Source organism: Zalophus californianus, chromosome 6, assembly GCF_009762305.2.
Source record: "Zalophus californianus isolate mZalCal1 chromosome 6, mZalCal1.pri.v2, whole genome shotgun sequence".
NCBI lineage: Eukaryota > Metazoa > Chordata > Mammalia > Carnivora > Otariidae > Zalophus > Zalophus californianus.
The window spans coordinates 104,629,852-104,648,641 of record NC_045600.1 but is presented as its reverse complement, the minus strand read 5'-3'; the positions used below and the strand labels follow the sequence as shown (position 1 = coordinate 104,648,641).

Genomic DNA, 18,790 nt, shown 5'->3' with positions numbered 1-18,790 from the left:
AAAATAGCATTTTATAAATAATGTATTCAAAGATTTTGACCTACTACAGAAAGTAAGAATCCCACTCTTTAAGAAAAATATACAGATTTAGGTAAGAGTTTAAATTCTGCGAGATTCAAGCCTGATGCCAAGCCTTTAGATTTCTAATGCTTCCATTCCAAAGGACCAGTGGATAGCAATTTTAGTACACAAAACTCCACTATGCTGTATAGTTCCTTTTCTCCTGGGTCAGACAGCTTTATTCTGCTTCATTAACCCCTTCTTTGCTCCTTGATGGATCTTGGAATCCAGTTTCCCTGTAAGGGAGAAAAAGAAGCCTCATTATTTATTTTTTATATTTGCAATGCAAATCTTTCATGGCCTCCCAGGTCCTCTGGTTACTGTGTTCCTGTCACATTCAATTATCTTGCTTCAGGACTGAGATACTTTCAAACTTCAGAGTTTCATTCTGTAAGAATGAGGAAGCAGTGGGAACACTGTTTAAGGACGCACAAACGTGGTCACGTGCATGTGAGGGTGCGCGCGCACACACACACTTAATGAGTATTCGCTTTAAGAATCTAAATAGTTAATATTTCTAATTTTGTAGCTACTACAAAAGAAACACCATGGTTTTTCAGGATGTCTGATGCTAAGGCAAGTTTTTAAAGAATACACACATTAGAATAAAGGAAGGCATTTCACACAGTGGGAAACTCATTCCTCTGACCTGTTAACTGGCTGAGCATAATGCATGAACCTCCCTCACAGTGAGAAAAGCAGTTCAGTTCACCCCTTTTCTGCCTCAGACTTAATAGGGGGAGTGACCTGCAGCAGTGGAGTAGAATCCACATGAATGCTTTACTGACAAAGGGCCCCTATCACCAGCTAAGAAGGGCAAAGGTCATAGGCTGTATGACTCCTCTAAGTGTTAAAGTTAGAAAACAAGCAACCTTCCTGTCCCAGGTGACCCTAATGAGAGGTACTTCACTGATGTGGTCCCTGACCTCTCGCTCCTCAAATCTTACCAGGACAGAGTTTGGTTCAGTGGTAGCAGCCTTAAAAACTATCCATCTCATGAAGACAATCCTAACAAAGTTCTTGTCTGTCTTGCACATTGCTTTCACCCTCAAAAAGTCTCAGTTAAGTCAACAGTGATGTTGACACTGAACTGAAACAGAAACGGGTCAGTTCAGTCTCAGCACAAAAGAAATAAAGACTAACAAATAAACAAGGAGCCCCCCTTCAAGGACAGCCAGGTGTACTACAGCCCACACCCATAACTGCCCCCCTATATGTTGTCATGAAAAACCTGGGGCAAGTCATTTAGTCTCTCTAGACTTCAATATTCTCATTTCTCTGACTAAAATATGTGTCTTGACTACTGCAAAAGATTGTGAGAAAAATAACATCAACCTCACAAGTTTCCCTGTTTTCTTAAATTTTGTTTTCTTTTCCCCCTTCATCTCTCTAGAGGTATACCTGTCTCTGGAATAACATTACTTCTCAGAAACCATCCTTCCTCAGAAACCATCACTAAGCAATGCCCAGAATGCTGTCGACAATAGTCACAATGCTGTTGATTTTAATTTGGGCTTTAGAGCACAGAGTATTCCCAGGGATTTAGGTGTCTTTCATCCCCCAGGCTGCCCAGCTGGAAATCGAACACGTGCCAGCAATCTGGCAAAAAGCCCTATTACAAGGCACATTTGCCTTTGTATCTCTAACACTACCATAGTGGGCGCCAAATGGTAGGTGCCCAATAAAAGTTTTCATCAAATCAATTAAAGAAAGTAGACATTACAAATTTCAAAACCTTTGAATTATAAGGACTAAGTAACCAAAATTAGCAGATATCAGAAAAACATGAGTATCCATCGTAAAGGTGGTGGTACCCAGAGGTATAAAGAAGTACTACATCTCATTCAACTTTTTAGGGCAAGCTAGGGTGGAATTCAGAATTCTATCTAGGACTCTAGACTTCTAGTTCTCTGTATTGAGTACATTAGAAGACTGAGGTCCTAGCTGTAGTTCTGAGACTACTAAACTGGACTATGTAGTACAGAAGGCTCCTTCCAGCTCTGTTATTGTGCCCTAAAAATGAAACGTGATTGGAATAATTTGTTTCTGAGGCAATCTGGTAAAGTGAAAAGAGCAGGAAAACTAGAGACAGAAAGATGTGAGCAAAACTCAACTTCTATAAACCTATTTACTCAGCTGAAAAATGAAAGGAAAAAATTCCTACTAACAAAGTTGAGAGAATTATAGCCAACATTAAGTGCTTTCTCAATACCAAGCACTGTGCTAAGTTTTTTTATATACACTAAGTCATTTAATCCAATAACTAACTGAAATATTGTATGTTAAAGTGCCTCATACACTCAAAGTTCTCTGAAAAAGTAAGGGTAGTCATATTGATGATGAGGCTTGGGAGTTGTGTTTCTTACTTATGGTCTCAGTTTACAACTCTAGACAAGTCTTTTAACTACATGGGGGCACCTGGGTGGCTCAGTCGTTAGGCATCTGCCTTCAGCTCAGGTCATGATCCCGGGGTCCTGGGATGGAGCCCCGTATCGGGCTCCTTGGTCCATGGGAAGCCTGCTCCTCCCTCTCCCATTCACCCTGCTTGTGTTCCCTCTCTTGCTGTGTCTCTCTCTGTCAGATAAATAAATAAAATCTTAAAAAAAAAAAGTCTTTTAACTACATGTATTTCAGATTCCTCATCTAAAAAAGAGACATTATCTTCTCGACACTCTCAAAGCTTTACTGTATAAGAACATTCCAAGTATAATCTTCAGAAAACTCCAGTCTGATTATGAAAGTCCTCAAGTGAGACCAGCTCAGGAAAGATCAACCCATAGGAGCAAAGCACTCAATGGGTAGGCAAACTAATCCCTGGTTTCGGAGGTGATGTCATAAAATGGAAAACTAAAAGGAGGAAAGAGATATAGATAGAGGAAGAAGGGACTTCCAGAGCATTCCCAGGGATGCAGAAATTCTTTCATTCCCCTAGACTGCCTAAGAAAACCAGCAATCTGTGCCAGCAATCTGTGAACTCCTTATAAGTAAGGACTTCTCTGCATGCATCCCTAACATCTACCACAATGACTGCCAATAGTGGCAATTCTTGGGCCAGCTACAGACCATGAAGGCAAGGGACTGGGGCTTCCCGCATGAAGAAGCAGTCATCAAAGTTGCCCTCAGACTGCAGGAACTCTGAATTCCGAGTTCTAGTTCAGCCTCGTCTTTCAAGAGTTGGGATCTGGACAGTTAACTACAGTAACATACAGTATACTCTCTTAAACACAGACTGGTGATGCTTAGTTTTGGTATTTCCCCAATATTTTTACATTTAGTACCTACAGCATTTCAGTGTTAACACATCCTCAGTCATGGTACCTAAAAGAAAATCAAATGCATGTGCAGCAGATGGACAAGATGTTAAAAGGGGAAAAAGTATTTGTCATCCATCGATATAACTCTCATAGGAATTTTCACATGCTTTGTGTAACATATAAGGCAGTATTTGCATGAGTTTATAGAGCATGTAGTTAATTTAAAGTAAAAAGATGTCCTTTATCTCTTTGAGCATTTAACCTAGATATTCTATTATACTTTTTTGCATTTCCTAATTTGAGCAGACACACAGCCAAGTGATATTGCATATTGCTCTTTTTTGAATTATTTCAATTTCAAGAAACATAATTATCCCTAGGTCAAGCAAGCTCAAGTTTATGTGTCCAAAAGCATAAACCAAAATATATGCCTTTATTTCCAGGTATGGAATGAATAAGGAATGGGAATAAAAGGTACAGCATAGAAAAATACAGTTAGTGATATTGTAATCGTATTGTATGGTGACAGGTGGTAGCTACGCTTACGGTGGGCATAGCATAACGTATAGGGATGTTGAATCACCATGTTGACACACATGAAACTAATGTAACGGTGTGTCAACTATACTCAAAAAATTTAAAAATATATATATTTAAAACCTTAATTTAAAGCATATAGATATATACATATATATACACATGGTACAACAGGTAAATTTCTAAAAGCTTATTTGCAAGTCAGAGTTTGGAACTTGGAATATATCTCATAGAACTAATCTATAGAAGATTCCTAAGCCATCCCACAAAAGAAAAACAAGAATAAAAACATTTAAGTCATAGGGCTGTAATTGAAGGAGAGTATATTATTAATACTATGGACCTTAACCACTTAGTATAATGATGTACCTAGAAGAAAATGTGAAGCATTTCAAATTAAGAGCCAAGTATGTATTTTCCCCTGTGGCAGTGGGAGTAAAGACTTTTTCCAGCTGTAAGCTACTGAAGGTGGCTCCTTCAGCCTATGGGAAGAAAGTTCTGGCAGAGTGTAAGATTTTTACTTTTTATTTTCAATTTTTTACTTAAATTCAATTTAGTTAACATATATTGTTTTTTTGTTTTTTTTTTTAAGATTTTATTTATTTGTTTGACAGAGAGACAGAAGAGCACAAGCAGAGGGAATGGCAGGGGGAGAGGGAGAAGCAGGCTCTGCACTGAGCAGGGAGCCTGATGCGGAACTCGATCCCAGGACCCTGGGATCATGACCTGAGCTGAAGGCAGATGCTTATCCATCTGAGCCACCCAGGTGCCCCAAGTTAACATATATTGTATTACTAGTTTCAGGGGTAGAATTTAGTGATTCATCAGCTGCATATAATACCCAAGTGTAAGATTTTTAGAGATGGTAAAGAGGAATGAAGGATGAAGGAATAAAGCGCTATAGGGAATAGAAACTTCACACCAAACTAAATCCTCAGGTAAAACAGAAAAATTTTTTTTTTCTGGGGAGCCTGGCTGGTTCAGTCTGTAGAGCATGTGACTCTTGATCTCAGGGTCATGAGTTCACAAAGGCCCCATGTTGGGCATGGAGCCTATTTAAAAAAAAAAAAAAAATTCCTGAGATACACAGGGTCAACCCATTCTTTAAATTTCGCTATTATTTTTGACCAATGTTTCACTTTGTCTGGCCTACCATGGAAGAAGTTACAGTCTCACAATTTCTCTCTAGTCCTGCTGTCCCTGAAAGAAGCATACAGCCCATTTTGGCTTTTTAAACCTTTCAAGAACAGAAACAATGGGGAAAAGACAGGAGTTTACTAAAGTTCTCTCCTAAGAGCATCACTCTCCCAACCCCTCATTAAACCTTATTGAGAAAAACAGGCCAATATATGTACTGAAGGTAGATCTCCGGGTAGAGAAAGTACTGGAGTAAAACATTTCAGAGAAATATCCAAACTCTGTTTACACAGAACATTTTCTCACAGGAGCTTAAGCAGCAGATAAGAACCAAGATAGGGGAGGAAGCTAAGAAAAGGTTACAGGGACTCAAGATCAAGTAGCACTAGATATGGGAGAGAAGACCTAAAATCTTTGCCTCCTACCACCAGTGCTGCTATGGGTGTCTAGAGTAAGGTGAGAATGGAAGAGAGAGGGATAGAATGCCACAACCAAAAAAGAGAAGAAAAGAGAGATTTAAATCCTAAACAGTGGAGGGGCACCTGGGTGACTCAGTGGGTTAAGTGTCCGACTCTTGGTTTTGGCCAGGTCATGAGATCAAGCCCTGCATTGGTCTCCATGCTCAGCGAGAAGTCTGCTTGATATTCTCTCAATCTCCCTCTGCCCCACTCCCAGCTTGCTCTCTCTTTAATAAAATAAATAAAATCTTAAAAAAAAAAAATCCTAGGGACACCTGGGTGGCTCAATTGGTTAAACATCTGCCTTCAGCTCAGGTCATGATCTTGGTGTCCTGGGATCAAGCCCCACATCGGGCTCCTTGCTCAGCAGGGAGCCTGCTTCTCCCTCTACCTCCTCCTCCTGCTTGTGCTCTCACCCTCCCTCTCTCACAAATAAATAAAATCTTAAAAAATAATAATAAAAATAAATAAATAAAAATCCTAAATAGTGGAGGGGGCGCCTGGCTGACTCAGTCAGTGGACCAAGCAATTTTTGATCTCGGGGTTATGAGTTTGAGCCCCACATAAGGTGTAGACATTACTTAAAAAGAAAATCTTTAAAAAATAACAAACAAATCCTAAATAGTAGAGAGGGAAAAAAAATTTCCAGGGCCACTTAGCTACCAGCTGTAAATAAAATATATAAGTCAAAGGCAAAATGTTCAGATTTTCTGATATGTAGGAATCTCAGGAACATATGTCTCATAAATCATGAGGGTTGCCTGAATTTTGTGATGAATATACATTAATCTAAATCCACACTCCAAGCATTTTGTAATCAAAAGCAGTATTACTCAAAGTGTAGTTAGCTGAGCAACAGAATCAGTATCACTTGGGAGAGGGCCCAGAAACCGGTGTTTTAACAGCTCTCTAGGTGATTTTTATTTACAGTACAGTTTGAAAAGTACTTCTCTAGGGCCTCCTGGGTGGCTCAGTTGGTTAAGCATCTAAGTTCTGCTCAGATCATGGTCTTAGGGTCCTGGGACCCAACCCAGAGTCGTCGGTGAACGGAGAGCACGCTTGTCCCTCTGCCCTTCCCCCCCACTCGCGCGTGCTCTCTCTCTCAAATAAAGTCTTTAAAAAAAAAAAAAGAGGGGCGCCTGGGTGGCTCAGTCGGTTAAGCGTCTGCCTTCGGCTCAGGTCGTGATCCCAGGGTCCTGGGATCGAACCCCGCATCAGGCTCCCTGCTCAGTGGAAAGCCTGCTTCTCCCTCTCCCGCCCCCTCTGCTTGTGTTTCCTCTCTCACTGTGTCTCTGTCAAATAAATAAATCTTTAAAAAAAAAAGAAAGAAAGAAAAGTACTTCTCTATAGAACAGGTTTATCAAATGGCTAGTTGGTCCCTAAGGTACAGGGTGAGGTAGAGTTGTGCAAAGCTGAAGACAACGCTTGCCCCCAAATCATCCAGTTCACACAATGGTAAAGCAGTGCCACAGAAGCACAAAACAGTAACTGACATGAGCAAATGGGAGGGTTGTTGGGTTGTTTTTAAAAATAAGCTAGGCAGAAAGGACACCACTATGTGTTTCCCGAGATTTCTTTGAAACAGAAGAGGCTGTGGTAGGACTACAAAGAAGAAGAGAAGGTGGGAGGTGAAGAAGAGCTGGAAGTTGAAAAAAATAAAGTCAACAAAAAGTGATTAAGAAGTGAATATGCAGAGGGTCTATAATCACAAATACATAAAGCGAAAGTTACAGAAAAATGAATCAAGAGGTTTCAAAAAGAGAATGAAAAGCAAGAGGGCTAGGGCAAAGCTCTAGGAACCAGTACTCACAGGAAAAGTGGGAAGTGGAGCCTCCAAAACACTAAAAAATAGACACAGACTTAAGTCTTATTTTTGGATTGAATACTGAGGAACAATGAATAAATGTCATTATTGCCATTGGCGTTGGCTTACTACTTCCTTTAATGAGCAGTGCAGTGGAGCAAAGCATACTCTGTTGGCTGACAAATAAGGATTTTAAATGTAATGGGGTCTGCGGGCACCTGGGTAGCTCAGGTGGTTAAGCATCTGACTCTTGGTTTCGACTCAGGTCATCATCTCAGGGTCATGAGATGGAGCCCCGTGTCCTGCGGCCCGGTGCTCAGCGGGGAGTCTGCTTGGGATTCTTTCTCTCTCCCTGTGGCCCTCCCCCTGCTCGTGCATGCTATCTCTCTCTCTCTCTCTCAATGAATAAATAAATCTTTAAATGTAATGGGGTCTTAAATGGAAGTTTAGAGTGATTCACTAGCATGCCAATAATTGTGGATCAACGTACACTTTGGAAAGGCTATGCTATAGTTAACATCAAAGTTATCAATAAATATAATTATATTAATCCTCTAAAGCTTGAGATGCCATAGAACAGGGTAAGAGATTTTAAAGTTTTATTATTTTTTTTAATTATTTTTTTTAAAGATTTTGTTTGTTTATTTGACAGAGAGGGAGAGATAGTGAGAGCAGGAACACAAGCAGGGGGAGTGGGAGAGGGAGAAGCAGGCTTCCTGCCGAGCAGGGAGCCCGATGCAGGGCTCGATCCCAGGACCCTGGGATCATGACCTGAGCTGAAGGCAGCCGCTTAACGACTGAGCCACCCAGGCTCCCCGATTTTAAAGTTTTTTTTTTTTAAGATTTTTATTTATTTATTGAGAGAGAGAGAGAATAGTAGAGAGAGAGCATGAGATGGAGGAAGGTCAGAGGGAGAAGCAGACTCCCTGCTGAGCAGGGAGCCCGACGCGGGACTCGATCCCGGGACCCCAGGATCATGACCTGAGCCGAAGGCAGTCGCTTAACCAACTGAGCCACCCAGGCACCCACCGATTTTAAAGTTTTAAACAAGTGATACACAAGACAAAAAGAAAAAAAAGAAAATTAGACCATCAAAGCTTGTGACTTACAGATTTTTGGATTTCCTTTAATAGGAAACTTCACAATCATTTCCTGGGGATTTGTGCAGATGAAAACAAATGGAGAATCAGATTCTTGACTCATGTCTGGATACTGCGAAATATAAAAATAACAAGTTCAGACTAGTTGGGACAGATTTTTGAATTTCAGGGAGATCAAAGGATGTCCCAGATTTCACCTCAATATTCTGATGATAGCACTCTCCATTTCAGTCAGGTAAAGAGGATTATGCTCAACAAGCAAAAACAAACCTTCCCTTTCCCCAGGCCTTAGCACCGTAGTCTTATGAACTCTATTGCCTGCCATTTCTGACTTCCTATAATGGGAACAACTTCTTTAAAAAAGGATACCTGATATTTTCCCAGAAGAATCAGGACAGACTGTTCTTTTAACATAAATTACTGAGAATTGGGAGATTCAGAGGTCTCCTTTGGGAACACTGGGGACCCCAGGTTAACGTGAGTGAAACACTGGAAGGTTTAAGAAAAATAGAACATTTGTGGAAATTCTGCCAGAAATAGTCAACAGAGCCCTTCTTTCACTAAAAGGAAGGAAGATGATTCATTCTGAAAGGTATGAACATGCAAAAGCTGTTTTGCTGGATGCATTCCAGACTTACTTAGGGTGAAAAGGTAACTGGCAGAGCAATTCTGAAAATTATTTAGAAGCTTCCTTTGGATCTCTCATCACAAATCTGTGTGAATACTTAGGACTTGTATTCCTTCTGCAAAGACAGACATAGAACCTAGAGTAAGACTAGGCTGGCCACATAATCACAATTTAAGGCACAATGGAGGGTTGGGAGAAAGTGCTCTCTAGCAATGCCCAACTGATTTGCTGTTTCATTATTTCCTATCTTTTATGTTTTGCATTTAGCATGTTTGACAAATATGACTCACAGGCTATGGTATTACCAAAGGAGCCTTTCTCCTAGTAACTACCATCACAGGTATAAACTTATTTTCCATTCTTATTCACCTGCTAAGATATGTCCTCTAAAGACTTAAGGCTTGAAAGTAGAAATGGAGGTTTCAGTAAAATCAGAAAATTAAAATTTCTTTGTAACTAGTGGAAACATAAATAGTTGAAACTTCTTTACTGACCACTTGACCACTGTGTCCTAGGTGGTAAGTAATGCTGTGGAGAAAACAGAAGGGATTTTTAGCAACTTTCGGTCCTGCCCACATACCATGGCTTTGTGTGTGAGATAGGTGTGGCAGGCTTTCTGTGTGGGACAGGTGTGGCATGTACTTTGATAAAACATAGCTTAATATCAAGTATCAGACACAATTATATTCAGAGGCAGGGTCAAAATGTCCACAGTAGAGAAAAAAAGACTAAAGATGAGAAGGAAAATGCTCTTCTTTCCTTATCCCCTGGATCTTTAGAACTCAAAGAAAAGTAGGTTCCAGCTGTTAGGGTTGAGGTGCTTTGGCACAAATAAAACCAGAGGCTGCCATTGAGATCTTTCAACCAAATTCTACAGAGGCCACAACAGCAACAGTCACAATCCACACCTCTTCAGTTTTTCTACTCTCTCCCCTCTGTGTCTTAGAATGTTGAGGCAGAGGACAGTGCTGCCAGGACCTCACAGCTCCGCTTTTCCAAAACTGCAAGCCATTTCAGTCATTCTCTCCTCTTTTTTTCTGCCTCAATAAATGTTCCTTCTCTACTGAATCAATCCCATTAAACATACTTTCTGTAATGTCTGCCATAAAACAAAATCTCTCCAAATCCCACATTCTCCTCAAGCAACTGCCCCATTTCTGATTCTCTTTACAACAATATTCACTAAAAGATTATGTATGCTCCCTGCTTCAAATTCCTCTATTTTTTTCTTAAATTCATTATAAATAGGCTTTCACTCCCATCACTCCACCAAAACTATTCTTGGTGAACTAAAGGTCATTGTTCACTTTCATGTTGCTAAATCAAATGGTCAATGCTCAGTTCTCAACTTAATTGACCTATTTGTAGAACCTGACAGAATTCTTCTCTCCCTCCGTCTTGAACACATTCCTCACTTGGCTTCCAGGATATCATTCTCTTCTTGGTTTTGCTATTTACCGACTGTTCATCACCCCATCCTTTAAATGTTGGGAGTGCTTCAGGGGTCAGGCCTCAGACCTCTTCTCTCTCTATATTTACAACTTTAGTGATTTTCTTCAGTCTCAGAGTTAAAAAATAAGGTCCTGGGACCCCTGGGTGGCTCAGTTGGTTAAGCATCTGCCTTTGGCTCAGGTCATGATCCCAGGGTCCTGGAATCGAGTCCCACATCGGGCTCCCTGCTCAGCAAGGAGCCTGCTTCTCCCTCTGCCTGCCACTCCCTCTGCTTGTGCTTTCTCTCTCTCTCCCTAATAAATAAATAAAATCTTAAGAAAAAAAAGGTCCTGAATTTTTAACTATGAGAGGTGATGGCTGTTATCTAAATTTATTGAGATAATAATTTTGCAACATATACATATATCAAATCATTCTGTTGTACATCTTGAACTAATACAACGTTACATGCCAATTATATCTCAATAAAACTGGGGAAAAAATGAGGTCCTGGAAATGCAAATCTAAACCACAATGAGGCACTAGTTCATGCTTATGGGATGACTATAATAAAACCAAACCAAACCAAACCAAAAAACATGGAAAATAACAAGTGTTGGTAATGATGTGAAGAAATTAAAACCCTCATGCATTGCTGGTATGGATGTAAAATGGTACAGCTGCTGTGGAAAACAGTTTGGTTTTTGTAATTTCAAAGAGTTACAAAATTACCATAATGTCCAGCAATTCCACTCACGGGTATATCCCTGAAAGAAACTGAAAGCAGGAACTCAAATATTTGTTTACCAATGTTCATAGCACCCAATAGTTTCCCCAATCCAAATGTTCATCAATAGACAGATGAACAAAATACGGTACATACATAAAGTGGAATATTAAAAATATTCCAGAAATTCTGATACATGCTACAACATGGATGAATCTTGAAAAATTATTTAGTGAAATAAACCATACACAAAAGGACAGATATTACATGATGAGTACCTATATGAGGTACTTAGGATAAGCAAATTCAGAGAGACAAAAAATAGAGGTTACCAGGGGCTGGCGGGGAGGAGGAAGAAGGAGTTATTATTTAATGGGTACAGAATTTCTGTTTGAAATGATGAAAAAGTTCTGGAGATGGATAATGGCAATGGTTGCACAACATTGTTAATGTACTTAATGCCACTGAATTGTACACTTAAAAATAGTTAAAATGGTAAGTTTTATGTTACATATATTTTATCACAATACAAATAAAATTTAAAAAAATAGAGATCCTGAATTCATTTCCAAACCTGCTCCTCTCTTATCCATTCCCCCCCTTTAAAATGAATAATGAATGAATGGACAGCCAGGCTACTAGCTATTCCATCCTTCCAGTTGTTCAGACCAAAACCCCCACAACCAACCCACTAAGAAATCCTGTTAACTCCACCTTCAAAGGATATCCAATATCTCACCACTTCCTCAGACCTCCACAGCTACTTCCCTGGTCCAAGCCATCATGTTTCCCTGGATTACCACAATAATCTCCTAATTGTTCTGTTTCTGCCCTTAACCTCTCTCTTTTCTATTTTTAACAGGGCAGCCAGAACTATTTTAAAAATATATATCAGATCATGTCACTCCTCTACTTAAAACTCTCTAGTGGCTTTTCATCTCAGTCAGAATAAAAGCCTAAGTCCTCAGCATGACCTTCAGGTTCCCGGACAGTCTGGCCCCCTATTTCCTCTCTGACACCTTTTCCTACTACTTTCACCCCCACTTTCACTCCATTCCAGCCACATTGGCTTCCAGGTTGTTCCTGCCCTTGGGTCTTTGCACTCACCTATTCTCTCTTCCTGGAATGCTCCCACCCCTGCCACCACCCAGATATCCACATGGCTTCTCTCTTTCTTCAGAACTTTGTTTAAATGTTTAAACGTCAACTTTGCATTAAGTCTTCCCTATTCTATTTAAAATCAGAGCACAAATCCCTCACAAAATTTGTACTTTCAACTCCTCTCTCCTTTTTTTTTCCTACAGCACTTACCGTCATCTAATACAATATAATTTACTTATTTAAATTTTTAAAATATTTTATTTTTAAGTAATCTCTACACCCAACGTAGGGCTCAAACTCATAATCTGGAGATCAAGAGTCACACGCTCAGGGCACCTGGGTGGCTCAGTTGTTTAAGCATCCAACTCTTGGTTTTGGCTCAGGTCATGCATGATCTCAGGGTGGTAAGATGGAGCCCCACACCCAGCACAGAGTCTGCTTGAGATTCTTTCCCCTCCCTCTCCCTCTGCTCCTCCCCCTGCTTATGTGCACGCTCTCTGTCTCAAATAAATAAATAAAATCTTAAAAAAAAAAAAGAGTTGCACGTTCTACCAACTGAGTCAGCCAGGCGCCCTTAAATTTTTAAATTTGGCCTCCCTTTACGAGGATGAAAGCTCCATGAAGGCAAGGATTTTTGTCTGTTTTGTTTACTCCTCAGCACCTTGAGTCACAGCAGGCAATCAATAAATATTTGTTGAATAAAAGAATAATGAATTTATCAACTTGTACATTAAGGTTATCTTTTTTTTAAATGCCACCGCATATGTCATATTTGTTAATTGTTGATTAAAGACAATAGTATTTTTTTTAAGATTTTATTTATTTGAGATAGAGCGAGAGTGAGAGAGAGCACAAGCAGGGGGAACAGCAGGCAGAGGGAGAAGCAGGCTCCCCGCAGAGCAGAGAGCCCGACGTGGGGCTCGATCCCAGGACTCTGAGATCATGACCTGAGCTAAAGGCAGATGCTCAACCGACTGAGCCACCCAGGTGCCCCGCATTAAGGTTATCTTAACTGTGCTAAATATGCACACGCTGGGAACTTAGGACTATAGTTAGAACTATAGTCTTAGGACTATAACTCTGGGTAAGAGCAGGTACTACCCTGTAATCTGTTATCCCTCAAGCTAAATTAGAACTTTTGTGTCTTGGCAAGTGGACCAAGTTTAATATTAACTACACTGACATATATTAACAGAGTAAGCAAGTGTCAAATAATGGGGGAAATGATAGATAAATGAAATTATACAACAAGAGGTTCCTGGGAACCATTCGTGCGTGCCTCACAATAAACATTAAAATCAACTTTTAATCTAAATCCAAGTTTTATGTGAATATCCCTTTTTCCAAGCTTTTATACTGAATTTCAGGAGGCTTACAAGAAACAGAGCTGAAGAACAAAACAGTCTGCAAAGAACAAAGCAAAGTAAGGCCCATGCACTGGGAAAAGGGGTAGAATGCATTAAAGCAAAGTCAGTTTGGCAGAGCTTCAGTACCTCCAGAAAAAGCATACTCTGCAACTGGGGCCTGGGCACTATAGACCACATTAAACACTAACAAGTCAGTGACTTACAAGAAAGGGATTTTTGGTCTGAGAGTCAGAAGACTAAAATGTAGCTGATGGAGAGAAAACTAAATTAGGGGCGCTTGGCTGGCTCAGTAGGTAGAGCATGCAACTCTTGATGTCGGGGTTGGGTTCAAGCCCCACAATGGGTGTAGAGCTTACATTAAAAAAAAAAACAAACAACAAAAGAAAAGTAAATTAAGAGAAAGGAGGTTCATATTTGTTAATAATATGAATAAACTTTGGATATCATATCCAATTTAGAGAGGATGCTAGAGGAAGGGTCACTGAGATAGCACAACAGACAGATGAGGGAATGTGAATTGTAAGATAGCAACTCAAGCAACCATTCAAATTCAGTAACAGATTCCTCAGGAAGTTGCTGCTGTTCTTGCCTAGGAAAACACGACTCCTATCACCTGGTTTCCAGCCTTGAGGGGTGGGAGGGAGGGTTGGGCCTACTCTTCTTTCATGGCTCATAAGTTTCATAGCTGTCTAACATAACAGGTAATTAACTACTAAACTGCCATTTTCTTCTCTTCTCCAGAGGAAAATTGTTCACCAGTCATCTAGAAAACATTTCTTTTGCCATTTTCAAGAGGGGGAAAAAAAAAGTTTAGTAGTTTTTTGGCAATCACAACTAATTCAGAGCCAAGTGGCCATTTTCACCAACTCTGTAAGCCTCCATTCATTTAGTCCTTGTCCTGAAATGATCAGTAACTCCTAAACAATGTCACTCTTCCCAACAAATCCCCAGATCACCTATAAGTCTTATATCTCTCTCCAGAGGACTAAAAATTAAAGCAGGGGAGCCTGGGTGGCTCAGTCATTTAAGCGTATGACTTCAGCTCAGGTCATGATCCCAGGGTGCTGGGACCAAGTCCCGCGTTGGGTTCCCTGCTCAGCGGGAAGCCTGCTCCTCTCTCTCCTACTCCCCCTGCTTGTGTTCCCTCTCTCCCTGTGTCCCTCTCTGTCAAATAAATAAATAAAATCTTTAAAATAAAATAAAAACTAAAGCAAACTGTCAAGAAGGAACTCACTGACAAAGCACATATATTTGCTATAGGTTTTTTCGTTTGAACTTTGGGGAACTAGATAGGACATGAAATCAGGCTCTGAAATCTAGTTAGCTGAAAACCAACTCCAAGAAGATTGAGGTGATAATACCCAGAAAGAGAGAAGGAAATGAGTCTGATAAAAAGGCTACAAGCACAACAGATCCAAAGAAACATATCCTGAAAGCAACTGTGTTCTCTAATAGTTGTTTACATTTTCCTTCAAAGCAATTCAAGGTGTTCACAGGACACACAACTAGTACCTCAGGCCACACTCTACTGGAGGATAAAAGTTTTCTCACATCAATAACATATTGATCATGAGGCTTTGACAAGATGACTACCATATATTTGACTGGAGTTGGATAAAGATCAGGCCAGCTGGTCCAATGTGGGACAGCTGAACTCCCACATACTAGTACCCAATTCAAATCGTGTGTTCAGGATCAAAGACGGGGAAGGGGGGTTTACAGCTCAATGCTATAGAGTTCATATTTGCTCCAGGTGAAAAGAAAAAGTGATGAGTGATGCAGCTTAAGGGCCTTAGAGCCATTTGTGGAAAATGATCTAGTTGAAGCTACATAGCATTGGTTTCCTGGTCCCATCCTACTCACGATTAAGTTTCCACTGTGGCTTTCTGTGCCCTTTGGAATCCTAAGCTAGAATGTCCATACACAAGAGAACCTAAGCATGTATATTTTCTCTAAAATTAACCTCATAGCTTTTCTGCCCTTACTTTTAAAGACCTAAATGGGAATCACCCATACATGATAGTTATTTTTGGTCTTAAATTTCATATAGCAGGCTTTCACTCCAACTTAAACTAGTGAGAACTAAAAGAAAATTGCTCTTAATTAAAAGATACTACATTGTAAGGTCCTTAACCATTGATGTTGGGACGAGTAACTCAGAATACTAAACCTCCTCTTGACTTAAGGGATCTGACAATTTTAGAATTTGTCTCCCAATGGCTGGCTGACTCAACTGAGAACAACTATTCTGAGGCAGAGCTCAGAGCATCCTTTGACATCAGTTAACCTACGAAGGTTGATCATTGTTAGGCAATCCGGTGCTATAACCATTAACAATACTCCTTCATAAAATGACATTTGTCTTTCAGAACAAAACAGATTAAAACATTTTAAACTATCCAAATAAAAAATCATAACACTGTATGTGGAATAAATTTTTTCTTAAGATTTTATTTTAAGTAATCTCTACACCCAGTGTGGGGCTCAAACTCACAACCCTGAGATCAAGAGTTGCATGCTCTACCAACTAAGCCAGTCAGGCACCCTTAGAATTTGTTTTTTTAAATATTAAAAAAAATTGATTTTTGTATGGTGATTACATACTACAGAACACCTTTCTTTTTCTTTTTTAAAGATTTTATTTATTTATTTGAGAGAGAGAATGAGATAGAGAGAGCATGAGAGGGGGGAGGGTCCGAGGGAGCAGACTCACTGCTGAGCAGGGAGCCCGATGCAGAACTCGATCCCGGGACTCCAGGATCATGACCTGAGCCGAAGGCAGTCGCTCAACCAATTGAGCCACCCAGGCGCCCAGAACATCTTTCTTTTACTGCTACAGTATAGGTTTTCCTTACCACAGGTCACTTAAAGTTATTTATCTTAAAAGAAAATTCTCTTATTTCCTTCCTTTAAATTCCTCAGAGACACTCCACATTTCAAGATAGTTATCTTGCTTTTTATTTTGTATTTGTTTACATTCATATTTTATTTATCTAGTAGTCTTTCAAACATTCTGAGGGCAGAACCAATGGGATTCACCTTTCTGTTTCTTTTAGTGTCTAAATCAATGTCTGATTTATGGTAGGCACTCAAGTATTTATAATAATACTTAAGAAAATCTTAAGAATTAAATGTTCATTTTCAGGGGCACCTTGGTGGCTCAGTTAGCTAAGTATCTGCCTTCAGCTCAGGTCATGATCTCAGGGTCCTGGGATCAAGCTCCATGTCAGGTTCCCTGCTCAGCAGGGAATCTGCTTCTCCCCCTCTCTCTGCCCCTCTCCCTCTGCCCCTCACCCACCACTTGTGCTCTCTTTTCTCTCTCTCTCTCAAATAAATTATCTTTAAAAAAAAAGAATTATATGTTCATTCTCAGAGGAAAAGCTGAACATTAAAGAACTTACATAAATGCATAGACAAGTGTTAGTATTTCCCTCAACTGTTCAGGATAAGTACAAGAGAAAGTATAATGCTTTCTGGATTATTAAAAAACATACATGGTTTCCCTCAACTCAGCATGTGGGCACTTGACACTCAGGTTATAAAACAACTGTAAAGACAAGTCTGTTCTGACCTAAAAGTTCTAGTAAATATTCTAGTCTTCATGAGAATTCTGAAAATACATTCCCTGTTTCACTCAAGTGAGCTGTGATTTTAAAGAACTGCCTAGGGTTAGGCTAGTTGTGACAAACACACAGTTCCCCTCTTTGTTAGATCTCTGACACAGCCCTCATGATCCCTTAGGAATACACATTTTTAGGTTTATAAATATGCAGGTTTTCTCAGTACAACAGAGAGGACATTTTCACATATATTTTTTTAAGGTTTTATTTATTTGTCAGAGAGAGAGAGCATAAGCAGTGGGAATGGCAGGTAGAGGGAGAAGCAGGCTCCCCGCTGAGCAGGGAGCCCGATGTGGGACTCGATCCCAGGACCCTAGGATCATGACCTGAGCTGAAGGCAGACGTTTAACCAAATGAGCCACCCAGGCGTCCCCATTTTCACATATTTTAAAAGAAAATTTGCAAGGGTGCCTGGATGGCTTAGTCGGTAGATAATACACTTTTTTTTTTTTAAAGATTTTATTTATTTATTTTACAGGGAGAGACACAGCGAGAGAGGGAACACAAGCAGGGGAGTGGGAGAGGGAGAAGCAGGCTCCCCACCGAGCAGGGAGCCCAACATGGGGCTCAATCCCAGGACCCTGGGATCATGACCCGAGCTGAAGGCAGACGCTTAACGACTGAGCCACCCAGGCACCCCGATAATACACTCTTGATCTCAGGGTTGTGAGTTCAGGCCCCATGTTGGGTATAGAGCTTACTTAAAAAAAAAAAAAAAGAAAGAAAAGGAAAATGTGGGGTATTTGGGGACCTGCATTTTTCAAATGCCTGGTTTGAATACTGACTATTCCTTCATTCTCTAATTTCTCATCTCTCAGACCTACAGACAACACAACGGTGATAGAAACTAATGATTTCCACACAGGATTTTTACAAATCTTCCTGAAGATCTGTATTGCTTGGATACCCCTTACAGGAAAAGGAACAAGTAATACTCTCTTACCCACTGAAGACTTCAATTCTCTTGCCCATGTCAATTACATAGGCACCAGCAGAACTGCTTGAGCAGAGTTCTCTAAAGATAGGGTCTTGGCTATTATAAAAGCCATAAGATCAAATGGACTGAAGGGTCAGTAAGCTGGCAGGAGAGGAATGGATTTAGTCAGAAGAAACAGAACAATCAATGACCTTGGAGATTTCAGACAAATCAGATTCTCTATTGAAGGCAGATATATAAATAGCACAAACACAACACAGACAAGTAGAAACAAAAGCCACCAACTCAACTTTCTGTTTGAAAACTTGTTAGGTCTAGAGAACTGTTCAAACCACAGCTGCTAATGGTTATGGATTTGGCAATCAAAATGTCTTTGTTAAAAAAAAAAAGTTTTAACTGCTTTACTATTGAGGTTACAAACCACAGCCTTGATGCATTGTTGCAGTCAACATCCTCCCTGCTGTTTTTGAGAGCTTACATCTGCTGCTGGCAGATAAAATGCTGGCAAACAGCATGGGCTCCTTCCAGGGGAATATGGGAGAAGTTGTAACTAGATGGCTCTCATCTACCTTTCTCTCTTGAGTTGAACCCACAGCCTTTTCTGTATCATTCCTACCTTGTCTAGGTTG

The 18,790-nt window shown here is 40.1% G+C and overlaps 1 protein-coding gene across 2 annotated transcripts in view; it reads right to left on the bottom strand.

Moving 5' to 3' along the window:
• TRIP4 (thyroid hormone receptor interactor 4) overlaps positions 1-18,790 on the bottom strand; it is an 84,881-nt gene continuing 66,091 nt past the window's right edge. For both annotated transcript variants that reach the window (XM_027569951.1, XM_027569950.1), the window contains 2 exons: positions 8,360-8,462; positions 1-296 (listed from right to left, as the gene is read on the bottom strand). In XM_027569951.1, the coding sequence (XP_027425752.1) occupies positions 229-296; positions 8,360-8,462 (171 nt within the window). In that variant the 3' untranslated portion in view covers positions 1-228. The remainder of the gene's footprint in view (positions 297-8,359; positions 8,463-18,790) is intronic.